This window comes from Asparagus officinalis, chromosome 8 (assembly GCF_001876935.1).
Source record: "Asparagus officinalis chromosome 8, Aspof.V1, whole genome shotgun sequence".
NCBI lineage: Eukaryota > Viridiplantae > Streptophyta > Magnoliopsida > Asparagales > Asparagaceae > Asparagus > Asparagus officinalis.
In genome coordinates this window covers 3,008,793-3,028,792 of record NC_033801.1, presented here as the reverse complement: position 1 = coordinate 3,028,792, position 20,000 = coordinate 3,008,793, and the positions used below count along the sequence as shown (strand labels likewise).

General features: G+C 37.4%; 1 protein-coding gene across 6 annotated transcripts; it reads right to left on the bottom strand.

The window, feature by feature from the left end:
* LOC109851291 (protein PAF1 homolog) lies at window positions 2,776–14,532 on the bottom strand. Of its 6 annotated transcripts, none has more exons than XR_002249754.1 (14): window positions 14,204–14,532; window positions 13,253–13,321; window positions 12,510–12,617; window positions 12,241–12,421; window positions 12,056–12,135; window positions 11,833–11,952; window positions 10,787–10,892; window positions 10,195–10,281; window positions 9,836–9,904; window positions 9,637–9,708; window positions 9,396–9,557; window positions 6,097–6,374; window positions 5,510–5,604; window positions 2,776–3,214 (listed from the first exon to the last, which is right to left on the bottom strand). XR_002249754.1 is itself a non-coding variant. In XM_020421352.1 (12 exons), the coding sequence occupies exons 1-12, from the start codon at window positions 14,398–14,400 to the stop codon at window positions 6,246–6,248; spliced, it is 1,380 nt and encodes a 459-aa protein (XP_020276941.1). In that variant the 5' UTR covers window positions 14,401–14,532; the 3' UTR covers window positions 5,755–6,245. The 6 variants fall into 6 exon arrangements, 1 of the variants encoding a protein (XP_020276941.1); XR_002249753.1 differs by lacking the exon at window positions 5,510–5,604 and adding an exon at window positions 4,200–4,314; XR_002249756.1 differs by lacking the exon at window positions 2,776–3,214 and adding an exon at window positions 3,268–3,608.

The following is a 20,000-nucleotide window of genomic DNA, read 5'->3' as shown; positions in this document are numbered from 1 at the left end:
ATTTTTTTTATTTTTGTGAATTTATTAAGCAATGGGTTAAAATAACTAAAAATGGTCAAAATCATGGGCTGTAGCTCATGAAATCATAAATTTTGATCATCATGAAATTATTTAACATCGGGTCGAATTGATTAAAAATGACCAAAAATTATAGGTTATAGCTTACAAAATCATGAATTTTGACCACCGCGAAACTAATTGACAACAAGTCGAAATGACTAAAAATAGCAAAAAAAATATGGGTAATAGCTCATAAAATCATGAATTTTTGTCCACCGTAAATTATTTGAAAAGTGGTAGAAACGACTAAAAATGGCCACAAATCATGGGTTATAACTCATGAAATCTTTAACTTTGGCATCTATGAATTTATTTGACAACGGATGAAAATGACTAAAAATGGTTAAAAATCATGGGTAATAGCTCAGAAAAATATAATTTTTAGCCTACATGAAATTATTTGTCAATAGGTAAAATAAAAATAGCCAAAATCATGGATTATAGAATTTTAGCCTCCGCAAAATTATTCGCCAATGCATCAAAATGAATAAAAATACCACAAATCATTTGAAATTGCAAATTTTGGCCATTGCAAAATTATTGACAACGAGTCAAGACAACGAAAAATTAACAAAAATCGTAAGTTATAACTCAAGAAATCGTGAATTTTGACATTCGGGATGGGTCGAAATGACTAATAATCATTAATCGTGGAATTTTAATCACCATTCGAAAAAAATAAAAATGGTCAAAAATCATAAGTTATAGCACACAACAGTGTAAATTTTAATGTCAATGAAATTATTTGGCAATTAGTTGAAACGAGAAAAAGATTAAAAAATTTGTGGGTTATAAATCATGAAACTATGAATTCTAGACTTGACAAACTTACTTGTCAGTGGGTCAAAATGACTAAAAATGGTAAAAAAAACTTACGGGTTATAACTCATAAATTCCTAAACTTTAAATTTTGCAAAATTATTTAGCAATTGTTCAGAACGACTAAAAAAGTAAAATAATAGTGGGTTATAGCTCATGAAAGCTTAAATTTTGTCCTCTACAAATTCCTTATCCAATGAGTCGAAACAACTAAAGATAGCCGAAAATCGTGGAGCATATCTAACAAAATCATGAATTTTAGACTACGCAAAATAATTTACCAGTTAGCTCAAAGCAATTAAAAATGTCCTATAATTGTGGGTTATATAGCTCACGAAATCGTGAATTTTAACTTCTATAAAATTATTTGCCAATAGATCGAAACGACTAAAAATCGTGTGTTATAACTCATGAAATTTTAAGTTTTAGCCTCCATAAAATTATTTGTCAATGAGTTGAAACGACTAAAAAGGCAAAATCGTAAGTTATAGCTAATAAAATCGTGAATTTTGACCATCGCGAAATTATTTGATAGCGAGTTGAAACTACTAACAAATAGTCAACAAATGTGTGTAAGATCTCATTAAATTATGAATTTTGACTTCCGTAAAATTATTTACAAACAGTTAAAACAATTAAAAATAGACAAAAATCATGTGTTATAGCTCATAAAATTAAAATATTTTACTAGTGGGTGGAAACGACTGAAAATGACAAAAAATAATGGATTGGATTATAAAATCATAAATGTTAACTTCCACGAAATTGTTTGCAAATGGGTTGAATCAACTAAAAATAACATATAATCATGAGTTATAGCCTACGAAATCTTAAATTTTAACCACCGTCAATAGATCAAAACGCCTAAAAATAGTCAAGCTATAGGTTATACATCACAAAATCATAAATTTTTACCTCAACAAATTTATTTGCCAACGGATTAAAATGACTAAAAATGACAAAAAAAATCATGAATTATAGCTTAAGAAGTCGTGCGTTTCAACCACCAAAAAATTATTTGCAAGAGGGTTAAAACAACTAAAAATAGCTAAAAGTCCTAAATTATAATTCATTAAGTCATGAATTTTGGTTACAGTAAAATAATTTGCAAATAAGTCAAATGACTAGAAATAGCAAACAATAGTTAATTATAACTTGTAAAATTATAAATTTTGGTCTTCGCAAAATTATTTGGCAACAAATCGAAACAAGTTAATAATAATGAAACTTATAAAAATAACAACGATGATACTCTCTTCTGGATCAGTCGGCAGTAGTACAGAAGATTAGTTAAAATCCAAGCATCGTACTTGACTGTAGCGTTAAATGGTTTTCTGCATCTAAAAAACAAATGACGAAGGTCCAGCATACGCATGAGCTGCCATCCCCACTGTTTTCCTGCCTTTGATTTATTGCACAGCAGAGTTTTTTTTTTTTAGCAGCTGGAACTTCCCGATAACAGGTTAAAGTAAAGTTCCAACACTTACTCAGGTCTTAACCTGCCACTTGAAAAATCTATAGCGTCAACTATCAGGAATCAAACCAAGCAAATACGCTGCCCAATAAATCAACATAATTATCCCAACAAATCAGAACCATTTAAATCACTTCTGGAGTATCATTTTGGCATTTAAATTGCAGCGGATCAGCTTCCTGCGTCCTGCAGTTTCTTCAAATGAAAATCAGGATAAAACATAACCACTACGACAACAGAAAGTCATGGGGATGCAAAACTAGCACGAGGACTCTTTACATCATTCACAAGCATACGATCTGACATAGGGATAAGCTCCTATATGCTACTCCTGGAAACAAAAAGGTAGCCATTAACTAGATCATGAAAAGAAAATTTCAAGAGAATTGAGAAGTAATGATTGAATAAACTACCCAATCAAATAATCAAAGCAAATAACTTATAGCCATTTATTTACTGTAGAGAATGCAATTTCTTGTGCAGGCTAGAAAGGAAAAACTTCATCTTGTGACTGATTTGAATCGTACAGAAAATATGCATCATCACAAACTATGTGCAATTACCATATACAGCTAGAAAATCCTCTTGACTTGCAAGTTGGCAGTGAGATCATAACAGCATCATACTCCAGCAAAACCTTCAGAAAGAATTCTTGCGCTTCAATAGCCTGAATCTAGATAGAAAATTATTGTGTGTTTAAAGACATTTCTGGAGCTAGATCAGTTAAATATACAATACTTCGTAACCTTCTTCTGCCACTACAGCTGTTTTACAAGTTTCATTTTACATGCAAACTCAATATGCCTCCTGCATCCTCTGCATAAGAACTTATCCAAAGTATAACATGACTCTAGATTCTCCCTATATCATAAACACAGAAAAAAAATTGTCAACCACAGATAAGGAAAATCATATGTTTTTCAAAATTGGATTGACACGATAAAAAATAAAGGCATTGTTTTTTACACCATTGCTCATTGCATGAGTTGGAAAAAGAAGATAGCCATTTGCACTCATCATGTACTCGGGATTATTCTGTGTATGACATCTTAAAATACTGGATCTAGATCAAAAGATCAAAAGAAACCATTACATTGTTTACTATGTTTATAGAGGAAAAAAAAGGGAAAATGGTCGTCATGCGCTCCTTAACATACATAAAGCCACAGCCATCAGGCCTACAGCTAGTATACCATGAATATATCAAAATCATTCTCCTTAAGATACATAAAGCCACAGCCATCAGGCCTCATACCTAATACACCATGATGATACCAAAATCAGGATATCAGAAGTAATGCTAATATACCATGAAGATACAAAAAGCTACAGCAATCAGGCCTAATGACAGTATACCATGAATATATCAAAACCATTATCCTTAAGATGCATAAAGCCACAGCATCATCAGGACTAACATTAATACATCATGAAGATATCAAAATCAGGCCATCAGGCCTACTGCAAATATACCATGAAGATACATAAAGCCACAGCCATCAGACCTGATGCACAAAGCCACAGCCATCAGGTCTGATTCTAGTATACCATGAAGATATCAAAATTATTGCCCACCTAGAACACTGTAACAAAGAAACACCATGTTGATGCTAAGTTCTTCATTCTGAACCATGTTTAAAGTTCTAGTAGTATTCATTCAAGTCTCATCACTTTAGTGGTTTGTGTAGCCATTTTTAAAGGAGTGATGGAAACAGGTCTCAGTTTTGTTCAACCATTTCCCCTCATTGTATGCCAAAAAATTGAACCATCCAAAAGTTACATATAGATTTGCAATATTAAAAGGAAATATGTTACAGAGATTCAAAGTGATGATCCAGTTACGCACCTTATATAATCACATGCAGTCGTGTTTTTAAGTGACTTTCATATAATAACACTGCCGGCGGCACCATCACCCATGTCCTCAGATTCACAGGAACTAGGGCAAAGGGAGACTCAACCTAACAGGTCAAATCTTCTTTACTGAGAGGGAAAAGCCTAAAATCCTCATCTAGATGCTAGCTCAAAGTGCAAATAACTAGATATAGGAAGCAAGTATCATAAAAAAACAGCAAACAATTTTCAGCAACTCTCCAATGCAGTGTCCTCAATCAGAGAGTTTACTCCAAAAATATAAATGAAAGAATAATATATCTTTCCAATGAGTTTGATTATGGTGCAAAAAAACAATAGTCTCAAAATTCTGATATAATTTGTGGCTGGCTGCACGTAGGTAACAAAAAACACGTTCAAAAACATAACTAAAATTTTGCCAATTAAACACGACTTAAATTCAATTTTGCCAATTACAAATGCATTTCTAAGTGCAAAGCTCTTTAGATACGAGTCATGTCACAAAGAAGTTTCTGCCCCTATTGAATAGTTATCAAACAATTGATGAATAACTACATATTGTTCTCAGTGAGCAAAAGCAACTAAATTCTATTTTATTAGCACATCTCAAGCGTGAAACATACTCTTTAATTTGGGGAAATTATTCAAGAAATGCAGGTAGACAATGTCTTTACACTCACTATGTTAGTTGAGGAACATAATACTTCAACATGAAGGCACAAAATATTTAAGAAGCATCACAACAATGTCAGATGAACAGCCCTCACACAAACATCAGTTAAAATGAAAAGAACACTGAATGTTCTACCAAACCAAAATCAGAAGGGTGCTTCTAGTATTAGCCTGTGATACATGGTGCAAAACGGATGCATCAGCACATACGGAAATGTATCAGTCAATGGCGAGAAAATGGAGTTCACCTGAAATACTAATGTTGATATCCACTTCAATTAGTTGATGAAATTGAGTTGATATGGTTGAAAGTGGCATACTTTTAAAGTTTCTTGGTTCAACTATTCTAAACATGCTTTCCCACTCTTGATAATATTAAGTACATATATACAAAAATTTCCCCAGGTTAGACCCTTCTATGCAAAACTTACATCAGAGAAACATGTTTCTTCTGACATGACCGAGTAAGTAATAAATTCTTCTGGAATCTTGCCGACTCTAATGTGGCAATGTTTAAAGATTGAGAGCTTATTGGCATGTTTACTCAGTCTACTAAAGGGTTTTCCTCCCTTAAGGTGACAAACCTATAACATTCTGATTTGCTGTGTGAGAAAAGCACCAAAACCACACCTTAGACATGCATAAATATATTATGAACTGCATCGTTCATATTTGCGATCTTCTGTTTCTGCAAGAAGTCCTCATCCTTAGTTTAAATATATGATCTGCAATTGGAATAAGGGAGATAGTATCGATAAAGATCCCATTCATTATGCATTTAGAGAGCATTAAAAGGACATGTTGTGGGACAGACCTAAATACTCTTTGTCAACTCAATCTCTACAAGTAATTTTTACATAAGGGCAATTGATCAGAAATATGTATTGTATAAATAATTGCCTGCTATAACAATATTAAAACTTTAGACACGTTTAAAGACAGAAATTTCGGAAATTGTCATGACTCAGTCTCATGAGAAACAAGCTAGGAATGAGATACAGGCAAAAGACCGAATGAACTCAACTCACACTTGCATGAAACCAATACTAACACAAATAAACATGCATTATTATAATGCAAAGACTTAATGCTATAATGATACAGTTTTATATATTTAGTGGTAAAATTTCTAGTTTCCAATTGTCTGTGTAAGCCAATCATCAGTAAATAAGGGGTGCCCTGAGACTGGAGCATATAAGTTGGATAAAAGCTGCTACCTTGAGCTAAAAATACCGAACCCCACCATCTCGGAGATGCTCATCTCTGCAAACTGACTCATCTGCTCCACAAAGAGCAAATCCAATACTGTATATCAGTGTAAGACTTAAAGACTCCCAGCATCCAGAGTCCAATGGGATATTAAGAATCAGTCTGACATGTCTTCCTCTCCACTGAATTGATCCATGCTGTCCATTCGAGGGATTTTATGCCGTGTTCCAGATTCATAATCCCTGAAAGATCTATCATGCTTTAAACCGGTGACATCTCCTGTGCCCTGTTATAAAATATAAAGAAAGCTCTTAGTCAAGATTTTCCTGACCAAATGCATTAATAATTTAATATGTAGCATACATTAAACCTGAGAGACTAACTCATCCTAGCACTGAAAGCAGGGAACAGGTAGAAGGAAGCATACTGATATTCACACAGTAACATGACACCTCAAAAGCCAAGAACAGAGAAGCACAATACGAGATCAAAGACAGTCAATAGGTTTCCTATTTTCGCATGTCAGTCATTGTATCATAGTTCACTTAATCTTCATAAAAAGACAAAGTAATGCAAGCAATTAATGTTCTTTGAGATTCATGCATGAAGCCAAAAAAGTACTTAAAAGATTCGCAGAACTCACAGGAAGTTCACTAAATAATAAGCATGCTTGTTTAAGCGTTTTAGAAGAGTCAGTTTCTCATGTTAAATTGCTTCCATCATTAAGAAGCGGAACACGTTTTGTTGACATTTTGGATGTTTATCGAGTGCGCTATTAAAAGAACATCCAATAGCAAAATGCTGAATCTAAAAGTGCACTCAAAAGATAGAACTTATTAGCCCCTTCCACCTTTATATAGAATGAATGCCTAAAGAAAATTATTCTTCCGAGATCTGTGCATCTAGACGAAACCATATCCAAGACTTCCTAACTTCACTCCTCGAATATTTGACAATGGAGTTAATAGAATTAGAGTAAACAAGTCACATTAGATGTTCAATAGGTTCATGTACATTATCATGACAGCTTCGAATTAATGTCTGATTCAACGAACTTGTAGAATGTCCAGAACACATTCGCTGCACCATGCATTAAATTCGTGCATATTTGGCATCACAGCTTCGGCTTACGAGCATTAGATGTATTTGCAAAAGATCCAGAAGACATTCATTGTATCATACATGAACCCTTAGGGATAAGAATGGTGAGTTTTCAATTTCCCTCTTCTCCTTTGATACTTAAAAATGGTGTTAACAGGATTAAATACATCTTTCCAGATACCCTAGAATTCATGTAAATTATCACGATGAGCTCGAATTAATGTCAACTTCAATGAACATGTACAACATCTATAATACATCACCATGCATTACTTTTAAATGTAAGGACAGAGTTAATAAGCTGAATTTAAATTCATGCATGTTCCGGTCATAGTCTTCGCTTACATGTATTTTTACAAAGCCACCACAGGTATTTGTAACAAAACATACAAGACATTCGTTGCACCATACATGAACATTGAAGGGATGAGGATGGTTAGCTAATCTTCCACAAAGTAACAAATTTATGCATTATGAACTAATGATGTTCCTTTGTAGTGTGCATCCCATGAACTAAGCTTGGCATATAATTTATTGTTAAAAAAAATCTCGAGGTATTTGCTAAAATTCCACGACACATTCATTCACCTTACATGTACTTTGAAGCAATTTAAGTGATAAGAATGATTCATTCATCTATCACAGATCGACATATTTATATACTACGACTTGGTCTTATGGCGCACGGTGCATCAAAAGAGCTTGAGTAAGGTCTGGCATAGTGTTCATTGTATCTGGCATAGTGTTCATTGTATCACAGTCAAATCTTGACTCCGCAATGGATGAGTAGGTAGCACATCCTCAAACAATTTAATGAGAATTAGATGTATGTGTCTATTACTACCTTAAGGTGCTAAACCTCATAACATTACTCATACTTTCTTGCCATAAAAGGTCTGAAGAAATATTGAACTACAAGATTTTTGGAATTAGTACCCCGTGGAAGATAAGTTTGGATAGTAAGATATTGTGATGTACATAATACTACACAAAAGTCGGTAGTCAGGTTGCCCGTCTAAGAATATGAAAGAAAAGGAGAGGACAAGAAGGCAACAAAGGAGAAATCAAAGTTGAGCAACAGAAGGTGAATGACCAGGAAAAGGGAGAGTGTGCCGGTAGTAGATTCTTAGGGTGCGTTTGGCAAACTACACAAAACTCTAGTTTTGAACCGGTTTAGAGGCCATATTTTGGCCAATGAAAACAGGGCCAGATCTGGTCCTCTTGTTTAGCAAACAAAAAAACTTTCAAAACTAGGCTAGGTTTGAACCTGTCCTAGTTTTGAATGATTGCCAAACACATCCTAAGGTTTGGATATGAGCTTTTTTTTGGGTGAATTCCCAACTTAAGGAAATGATTGCAGAAATGAAAATTTGCATAGTTTAACTATATAGATAATGCAAAGCCCAATATATATGGAAGTTCCTGCAGCTTGGATTAGTTAATGGTCATGAGAAGGTTACATAGATCCTTTATTAGACTGACCCTTTAACCGTTATGTATGGTAAAGGATTTGATGGATAAAACTCAACTATCTTTGGCTGGTCCAAATAGCAGACCTGGATTTTATAAATTGTGTATCAACTACATGATTTCACTGAATGTAAACCACTAGTTGCATGCATTATGCTTCTATGCAGTGAGCATATTTTCTATAACATATAACCTTGACCGAGTATGGTAACTGTAAGAAAAGAACACCCAAGTTCACAGACTAGTGTAATAAAGCATTTAATGAGGACAGCATGATGCCCAAGCCTCACCAAAAAAATTCTCTTCATACTTTATAAAATGCGTTGAAAAGTGAAAATGCTTGGTGACACTTCTAAAGAAGTACAACAGTATTCAATGCTTCCTGTTGGGAATGTTATAGACAACATGTTCAGATTCTAGAGAATATCTTCCTCAACTCCATGTAATAACCTTGATCTTAAAGGCAAATTTCCATCTTTATATGGCGCAAGACGGATGCTCTCTTGAGGTTCCCTTTTAGCTGTATAATAAATGTCTACAGAAAATATGGACACAAAATATAGCACATTTCGCAATAAGTTTCAGGCAGGAAGCCCATTATAAGGTACCAGCATAAGGTTAATTGTGTTTAGGGTTTCTGGTCAAGTAGCCCATTATTAGGTACTAGCATAAGTTTCTTCACATCAGTGCACATCACATATTGCAGTGAAACCGGTTTCAAAAGGTTTACTCATACATTATTAGATGATGTTCCTGCAGATTCCTTCTGCTCGACAACAGCAACAGTTGGTCTCTTCCTTACAGTCACGCTTGAAGGCACAGGATAATGTTCAACTTCATCCCCTGACCTTCCTTCTTTGGCCTTCTTCTTTTGTAATACAAGCTTTGTAGGAAGTGGCTGCATAACAACAAGTACAATGACGTAAGACCAACATGTTACCTGCCACCAGCATACATGAATTCCATTTAAATATTACCAAATATCGTGCATCTTCTTCTCCAAAATTAACAAGGTATGTTGTGGGGTCATCAGCATCATCACCTCTCACCTGAAAAGGTGAGCAGTTTAAGTACAGAGTATCACTTCCATATAAATGATTCTAGATACCCATAAATATGCATTGAAGGAAGAAAGGTCCTATCCATGCACTTAAAAACAAAATTAATGAAACATACATCCCAGTGATACTCTCTGACCCAAGAGTATGACATATCTTCACTTTCATCATACATGTCCTTGTTTAGCTGCCAAAAGAAACAAGTGATATCAGTATGGCATCAAAGAAGAACAGCATGTATCAGAAGTTGTCGCAGAGCAATTGTGACTTGTGAGAGCTAAAATCTGAAGGTAGTATATACATATTTAGTTTTACCTGATAAAATGTAGGCTTATTAGTACTAAAGTTAACAACAAAAATAAAATAAGAAAGTTGCAAGAAACTTATAATTCAAACTGCGAAACAAGCAACCCAGATTCAGTTTATGGAGGAAGATTGCAATATTAACAAGAGTTATGGAAACAGCAATATAAGAACCTCATCTGGTGCAGGAACCATGTACGATAAAAACTTTTCTGGCTTTGTAGGATCAGAACCATTTACGACAAAACTCTTCATGATAGCCTGCAATAATGTACATAACATTGCAGTAATATGAGAAAAGTGGGAACCCAAAAACTGTATAGCTAGCAGAAAAAATTTTACAGGCAAATTTGAAATGAGGACCAAAAAGAAACTCAATTTCCCGTCTAAATGTTGGACTACATAAACGGACATGGTAGGTGGTAGTGCGATAACTGTATTTTAACAGTTGGTAAACCACGGCATGGGAATAGAACTTAGATTAGCAGAAACTCCGATAATGCTAAACACTGAATACTATGGAATATAATCACATTATCAAAGTTCCAGAGGTAAATGAAGATCGGTAAACAGTTGAACTCCAGGAGTCACAGGACTCACAACTGCTATAAGGAGAGTTCAAGTTTATTTTCCAAGCTGTAGCTTACAACTAATTCGGCACTAAACATAGTTTGCACTAATAGCACGAATATTCAAGCCTGTACTAATGTTAATACACAGAACAAACTTAACATTGACCTAATAGCCAAAAAGAAACATTCTTTACCAGTGATTCCACTTCGTCCCGAGTGGATCTGTCTAGTTTACTGTATGCTTCAGAATCAGCCGTAGGATCACTGTCAAATCCTACCATGACAAATCGATCGTCATACCTAATAAAGAAACAGAACAGGGTCATAAGACTTGAATAAAGAAGTGGGTAAAAAAAATCATAAACAATTGGTCCGAATTTCATTGACACTGAGTTGAATTTAATAGCAATTAAAGAATTTGAAGGTTACGTAACTCATCCCTCAACGATGTAGAAGTTTGACGAGAAAATATACAATATTACAATCAAAAGATATATCTATTAATTCTACTTGGTTGGTGCTCCTAATCATTTGACAACATTGACAAGACAATCTGCATTGACAAAATACAGGAACTATGCAATCCATCACTTAAAAGATCATAGAAATGGTTGTTCTAAAAGATTGATAATCTGTTCTGCAACTATAAAGAAGCATAACGGGGTGAGAGAGGGAAAAAATATAGTACTAAATATGATAGCTTGACTCATATCTCATATACACACACACACGCGCGCGCGCTCACACACACACACACACATAAACAGTAGCCTGCAAAGAGAAGCATACTTAAATATGATGCCATAATGAGTAGTCATAAAAAATTTATAAGTTTTAAACCTGAAACAAGAACATGGTATATATTTCTCATATTCAGTGACAGAGAAAAGTTCTCTTGATCAGCTTACAGTCAAAGGGAACCAAAATTGTTTGGATGTCTGATAATTGAAGTATCAACATATCATAAATAAAGCACTAAAGAAAATACCAAGAATGTATAATGAAAGAAAATGATCCAATTTGGCAACTTTACTCATCAGGAAATGCAGACAAACTACTCGCACCAACAAAGCCTTGTTTACTGTTACTGATCTTAATTAAAAAACATAAAAGATCAGAAATAAAATACAGAGTAAATGCATGCAGAAGCAAGCAGATAGATATGCATTCAATTCACAGGCAGAATATAAAAAAAGGAAGTATCCCAATTCCAATATAAACTGTAATGAAGTTTGCATACCGATCAAGATCAGGCAACAGGGGAAGAACCTCCACAGGTTTTAATGATGGATTGGTCTGATGGACCGGTGGTAATTTGGCAGCCTTGAAGGACTCCTCAATTGCTTGTATTTGTTTTTCTCTGATGTATAGAGAAGTATATTCAGTACTAAGGATAAACATCTAAATCTCAAGTGTCAAAGAAGTCACCGATCACATATAAGCAGAGTGGAGTATCAGCCTACCTGCTGTTAAGATTTTCCAATGAGAAATTCCGCCCTTCCCTAGCTTCCCGCATTTCTTTCGCTTGCTTTTCTGTCAAGGACTGATATTGCCAACAAACAGATGACTTAGAGAAACAATGAATTACAAGATACTCTTCTATAATAGTAAAATTGACAATTCATAATACAAATTCAAGTTATGGTACCAGTTTAGCTGAATCTGTGCTAAGAGGTGAGATATATTGTGTCTTCACCAACCATGAGACGCCTTTATCCGTAGGACGCTCTTTTATTCGAATACCTTCATGTTTAATAGGGGTTGCAACCTCACTATCATGTAATAGTGCTTCATCTTCTGGATCAAGGGGTGGGGGAACTTCAGGAGCTCTGGACAACAGTAAATTGATAAGATGAGCAACTAAAAGAATTGTGCAACAATAGGGTAAAAAATTGTTCTTAAGTCTTGATATCTTACTTGTATACACTAAGATCAAGTAAGTCAAGAGGTATCCCCATATCAGGTTCAACAAAAAGCTTGGGCTTGTAATTTTTCTCCAGTGAGGTGATAGTATACCTAGTATATCTGCAATGCAGTAAAAACTGTTAGAAAGCTAGTATAAAGAGTCAAACAGATTCTGTGCACAAAAATGTGAAAACTAATGCCACTTTGGCAGCAAGTAATTGGCAGGAAAGAGACAACTCAGAAAGAAATTAATGTATCAAAATCAGAGCATCTCTAGCTGATTTCTTATTTCAAAACAAACTAAAGTAGACTCAAACTTTAAAAAAAAGGGATATTTATGTATAGAATTTAATGATATGGGTGATGCTTAAAAGATGATGATGACATAATGCATGGGATGGTATGCAGTAAGCAACAATGTCAAGAAACTCAACAACTTGCATATCATCTACTGGAAGGCATAGGAAAGAGTTATCTTAATTACAGGAGTATAGGTACTTTACTGCTTAGTGAAATTATACGCCATAGTTAAATCAGCCTACATGGTCAAGCTAAGATCCAATATGGCCATGAAAATTGAAGAACAAGCATTAACAACAAAACAATAGACAGTTAACGTATTACCTTAGAAATAAATTAAGATAAGTAAAGTTGCTGGCAAATAATGTAGGCTCAAAATATATAAATAAATAAATAATAGTAAATAAATAAGAAGCTGTTTAACCAGAAAGAAATGCAGAAAGCAGTCTACGTACCGATCTTTATCAGTCAATACAGGCAACAATTTCGGTTGTGCTGTTGGATCTGGCAACTCATTCCGAAACCTGCATTTATAAAAGAAACAGGTCGCCATTTGATTCATATGAAACAATAAGTAAATAAGAAAACCATAATATAGCAAAATATTTAAGCAGCTCATTTTGCTAAATGAGCTATCCGCACATATACATAATACATTTTATCCCTCTATGGAAAAATTAGGTACAATACGGTAAGTTGAAGTTACTGAATGAGCTACCAAAGAACATGCTAAAGGAGTAGGTGGCGTCAGCACTTCTGTCTCTTGGCAACTCATTTTGCAAAATGAGTTGTTATTTTGTCTCCCATATCCCAGTAATCAAGAAGAAAGAGGTGGATCTCGCCACTCTATTTATTGGTAGCTCGTTTGCCAAATGAGTTGACTAAAATCTACAATTCCATATGGGGAAAAAATTGGGTATGAGGTGGTAACCCATTTTGCCAAATAAGGTACAAAGAGATATGCTAATGGTAAGGCTCCAGTTGAGTAACATTGGAGTATGTGGGCCTCATCACTCTTATTTCTCAGTGACTCATTTTGCAAAAATGAAGTGTCAGCTCATAACAAGTATCCTTTATATCAACTAGTAGATAATTGGTGTTGAGTCATTAAAATCAGTAAACACTCAACTAACAACGAGATAAACACTAGTCACGTTGAACTCAAATGATACATGAGACTATAATCTAATAGAGGGTTTTACTATTCCACATTTTTACAATCAAATGTCAAGCATTGACATTTTAAAAACCCATAATATACTCTTGCTAACTAATTAAAAAATCATTAAAGGCAGATAAAATAATTGATACTCAGAAGATCAAATTTGAAGATAGTCAAGCAAGCAAAAATACCCTAAACACAAAAACTCAATAGCTAACGATCAATTCATATCCTATCAACTCACTTCATCCTGCAAAGGAATGTCGTAGGCTTCTTGAGCCGATTCTCAATCCTATCCCCGCTCAACAATGGTGTCGACCTCCTGTCCATCATCTTCGAACCGGAGGCCGATCCGTGATGGTGCTTACTATGACCTGATCCTCTCGAACCCACAGCCTCCTTGGTCCTCTGCAGCACGCTCGCCTGTGACTGTTTCAGCATATGCTGCCTCCTCTCCTCTGCCCTCTGCTTCTCGTACTCCCTCTTCTTCCTTGCCCTCCTCTCTTCCTCGGTCTCCGCCCTCTTCTGCGGCTGTTTAGGTGGCAAAGAACTATCTTTTCGATGCAGTTCCGAGGGTGGCGGAGGCGGTCGGCGCGGCCAAGCAAGGAGGAGGGGCGGGGGAGCGGGAAGCAGGCGGCGGCGGCGGTGGGCGGCACAGATTGCGCGAGGCGGGAGAGGAGGATGCGATAGAGGCTGGAGTTGTAGCTGAGAGGACGAGGGGTTAAGTTACATTTGGGGCGGGAGGTTTGCAGGCGGGGGCGAGGAGGCGGGCACGCGCGTACGAAGAAGAACTGGCGTGCCGCGGCGGAGGAGCCCCGAAACGGGAATTAGCTGCTGGTGTTTGATGGCGATCGATGGAGCGGAGGCAGCAGAGGAGGAGGCTGTGCTGATATGGTAGCTTTCTGAGATTGGGGTTGCTAAAATTTAGGTTACGGGTTTTTTAAGGGGGTTTTTTCCGGCGCGTAGCTCGAGTGATGAAGCTATAGGCTGCTGGTGCGTGGTGATGGTCCGATCGCGAAGACACGCGCGGGGCGAGGAGGAAGGAGGAGCGTGAGATCGTGTTAGGGTTTGAGCGGCGGAGGAGGCGGACAGCGAGCGAAGGATGATCGGCGGCTGAGCGCGATGGCGGATCGCAGGCGGCGAATGGCCTGTAGGAGGCCATTGAGGAAGAGATCGAAACCCTAAACCCAGCGGCAAAAGAGAGGATCGAGGTGAAAGAAAAAACTAGGGTTTTCACAGATATAGAGGACCTTGGGCCTTTGATTGATAAATCAAAGGCCTAAGATGCTATTTAATTAGGAGATATTAGAAACACTATGATCTCGATCTCATTCTCAAAGGTGAAGGTGGCATCATTCTCGCGTTTTTGAGGTGTTATTGATGCTTCCTAATAGTGCTAGGGCTCAGCATTTGCCTCCATACATTTTCTTGAGTGTCATTAGAAATAAAATCATTATGTTTATTTATTTTTCTCTTAAGCTAGAAAGTTCCTAATGTTAACCGTATTATATTAGATTAGATTTCTTCAGGGTTGGTTGTCTGAAAGTGGAGGGTGCAAAATTGTAATTTTTTAACTTCACTATACGGTCGGTGTTTTAACTAGTGACATGTTTGGAACTAACAAATGTAGTTGCAACATCATGAAATTTGATTTGATTGATATGGTTGGAACATTAATGTTATTCCTATCTGCATCTATGAGTGTTTGGTTGGATATAGTTGTAGCAAAGAATGTTGATGCAACACCGCTAATGTGTTAAGAATGTGGGGTAAGGACTGCGTCCACAGCTTGAAAATTTAGAGTGTGGCAGCAAATTTTTAAAGTTGAAACTTATGAACGCAACAATTTGTGTTGCAAACTACTTGTGGATAAAACCTGGTATCCAGTTCATTTTACAAATTGGAAATCAAGTTATATAAGGGTGGAGATGTGGGCCGGGCCGGTTCGGCTGGTGAGGTGGGCCCGCCGGATCATGGGGCTGGGGGCGCGGGTCGCCGAACCCGGGCCCTCTCGGGTCTAAGAAGTGGGCCGGACCTATTTCTCTGATCCTCCCGGATCTGGGAATTAGACCCGACCCGAGCCACGATCTCCCTAAGGGTCGGCCGGGGCGGGTTTGGGCCACGACCCCAGGTCGTGGGTCAGCCCCAATCAGGTTTTTTTTAAACTTTTTCTAATTTTTTTTGTTTTTAATTTCTAACTCATATTAGACTTTGTATTCAGTAATTATTAGATTATAGTTTAATTATTTTTATTTCAACTGCTGCGAGCATCTTATTTAAAATAATATATATACACACACATTGTACAATGATAAACATTACAGCAGCTCACGCGAGAAAACATCACAAATACAAAGATATACATAGTTCGGACTTCGAATAAAGTACCTGCATCACATATATTAATAATTTTCGCTTTAGTCTAAATTTAAATTAAACAATACAAGAAGAAAAATGTTAATTATAAAACTAAAACTGAAACTAATAATTAAAATTCGGGGTCGGATTCGGGCTAGGCCGGGCCGGGTCGATGGTGGGTTCGAGCTTATTTTCTCTAGTCCTTCGGGCGTGGAGTTGGACCTACAGCCGCGACTCGTACACCGGCGTATATCCACGGTCCGGGTCATGACTTATGGCGGCTGAGGACCGAGTCAGGCCGCGCGGGTCGATCGGCGGTTGGCGCCCAACCGCTGAAGTTTATACATCTAATTTAGGAATGGGCCATCGGGTGAATGCGATTGATTAATTAGTAGGTTACTTATATTTCATAAGTTCATTAACGTCGCTGACATAACCAAGTCTATACTTTAGCCTAAATTACACTGCACTAAACAATACGGTAATATGCTAGCATGAATCATTTCATAATTGATAAAATCTACAAAGCTAAAAAGCTTTGCGGCGATAGCAGCTGCCTTTTGTTTATAGTGTAGTGGTCAGGTTTGCTTGGTGATGGCTGCTTTTATATTGGTTTTTTTTTTCAGCATTCTTTTTGTAGTTTTTTATTTTTTAGTGATGCTATGGTAGGTTAGGAAACTCTGTAGCGTTATTCTGGAGGGTGAAGCGACTAGGGTCCGGCTCCCTCTGATATGCATCTTGCCTTCGTTTCTATCGTTCAACCATTTTTGTGGCTTGTAGCCAGTGTTTGATTTTGTATATAGGCCTAGACTTTTTGTCTATAGGCAATATATTTTAAACAGGAATATCTCAGCCCTGTTGTTCCTGCTTGTAAAAAAAAATTCATTGATAAAATTGTGTCAAAAACTGATTGAACCAACATGTACGCCACCTAGCGTCCTTAGCGTCATATATATTGCTTTTTTAATATATGATGATTTTGTTGTTGTTCTTTCTCACGATGCCTATTCTTTTTCTTTTCCACAACTCTATTCATTTTCAGCATTTGAATTAAAAATAATAATAATTGAAAGTGAAGAACAAATTATCTCAGCTCGTAAACGATTTTTCCATTTCCCGGCAGTGTATTTTTTTTGGGCTTGTAGATTCCTTAATCCCTCGACCCAAGTTCATCTGAGAGGGTGGCAGCGCATCTTCTCCAATTCATCATTTTTCTGATTAAATGCCGTAGTTTTCCATATAAATCCGGCTTTATTGAATAATCACTTCACCAGCGCAACGCAGGCAGCTCTTCGGCTCTCTGCTCTGAGTCTCAGGTTAGATCGCGCGAAATAGTCCCCGACCAACCAAGCCCTACTGGCATCCTCGTTCTTAGGTCGCGAATCGCCGAGCGTCCTCTATATCTGTGAAAACCCTAGTTTTTTCTTTCACCTCGATCCTCTCTTTTGCCGCTGGGTTTAGGGTTTCGATCTCTTCCTCAATGGCCTCCTACAGGCCATTCGCCGCCTGCGATCCGCCATCGCGCTCAGCCGCCGATCATCCTTCGCTCGCTGTCCGCCTCCTCCGCCGCTCAAACCCTAACACGATCTCACGCTCCTCCTCCCTCCTCGCCCCGCGCTGTCTTCGCGATCGGACCATCACCACCACCAGCATGCCTCATACTTCATCACTCGCAGCTACGCGCCGGGAAAAAAACCCCCTAAAAAACCCTAACCTAAAATTTTAGCAACCCCAATCTCAGAAAGCACCAATCAGCACCAGCCTCCTCCTCTGCTGCGCTCCGCTCCATCGATCGCATCAAACACCAGCAGCTAATTCCCGTTCTCGGGGCCTCCGCCGCGGCACCGCAGTTCTTCTTCGTACGCGCGTGCCGCCTCCTCCCCGCGCCTCAAACCTCCGCCCCAAATGTACTACCCCTCGTCCTCGATCAGCTAGCAACTCCAGCCTCTATCGCATCCTCACTCTCCCGCCTTCGCGCAATCTGTGCCACGCCCCGCCGCCGCCGCCTGCTTCCCTCTCCCCCGCCTCTCCTCTTGCTTGGCCGCGCCGACCGCCTCCGCCACCCTCGGAACTGCATCGATCGAAACCCTAACCCAGGGAAAAGAGAGGATCGAGGTGAAAGAAAAACTAGGGTTTTCAAGATATAGAGACGCGGCGATTCACGACAAGAACGAGGATGCAGAGGGGCTTGTTGTCGGGGACTATTTCGGGATCTAACCTGAGACTCAGAGAGGAAGAGCTGCTGGTTGCGCTGTGAAGTGATTATTCAATAAAAGGGATTTATTATGGAAAACTACGCATTAATCAAGAAAATGATGATTGGAGAGATGCGCTGCACCCTCTCAATGAACTATGGGCCGAGGGATAAGGAATCTACAAGCCCAAAAAAAAATACACTGGGGAAATGGAAAATTCGTTTAGAGTTGAGATAATTTGTTCTTCACTTTCAATTATTATTATTTTTAATTCAAATGCTGAAAAATTGAATAGAGTTGTGGAAAGAAAAGATAGGATCGTGAGAAAGAACAACAACAAATCATCATATATAAAAAAGAATATATATGACGCTAGGAGGTGGGCGTACATTTGGTTCAATCAGTTTTGACAAATTTTATCAAATGAATTTTTTTTAAAGCAGAAAACAGGGTGAGATATCCTGTTTAAAAATATATTGCTATAGAAAAAGAGTCTAGGATATACAAAATCAAACACTGGCTAAGCCACAAAAAGGTGACGATAGAAACCGAAGAAGATGATATCAGAGGGGAGCGGACCCTAGTCGTCACCCTCCAGATAACAGCTACAGAGTTTCCTAACCTACCATAGATCACTAAAAAAATAAAAACTACAAAAAGAATGCTGAAAAAAAAACCAATATAAAGCAGCCATCACCAAGCAAACCTACCACTACACTATAAACAAAAGGCAGTGTATCGCGCAAAGTTTTTAGTGTGTAGATTTTATCAAATGAAATTGATTCATGCTAGATATACGTATTGTTTAGTGCAGTGTAATTTAGAGTATAGACTGTTTATGTCGGACGTTATGAACTTATGAAATATAAGTAACTCTACTAATTAATCAATCGCTTCACCCATGGCATTCTAAATAGATGTATAACTTCAGGGTTGGGCGCAGACCGGATCGACCCGCGGGCTGACCCCATAAGTCATGACCCGGACCGTGATATACGCGTGTTACGAGTCGGGCTGGGTCCAACTCCAAGCCCGAGACTAGAGAAATAAGCTCGACCCACCATCGACCCGGCCCGGCCTAGCCCGATCCGACCCCGAATTTTAATTATTAGTTTTCAGTTTTTAGTTTTTAATTAACATTTTTTCTCTTGTATTTTTAATTTAAATTTAGACTAAAGGAAAATTATTAATATTATGTGGATGCAGGTCTTTATTCGAAGTCCGAACTATGTATATCTTTGTATTTGTGATGTTTTTCTGTGTAATGTTTATCATTGTACAATGTGTGTGTATATATATTATTTTAAATAAAGAGTGAAATAAAAAATAATTTAAATATAATCTAATAGATACTAATACAAAGTTAATATAGTTTAGAAATTAAAAACAAAAAATTAGAAAAAGTTTAAAAAAAACCATGGGCTGACCCACGACCTGTGGGTCGTGGCCCAAACCCGCCCCGGCCCGTCCCTAGGGAGATCGTGGGTC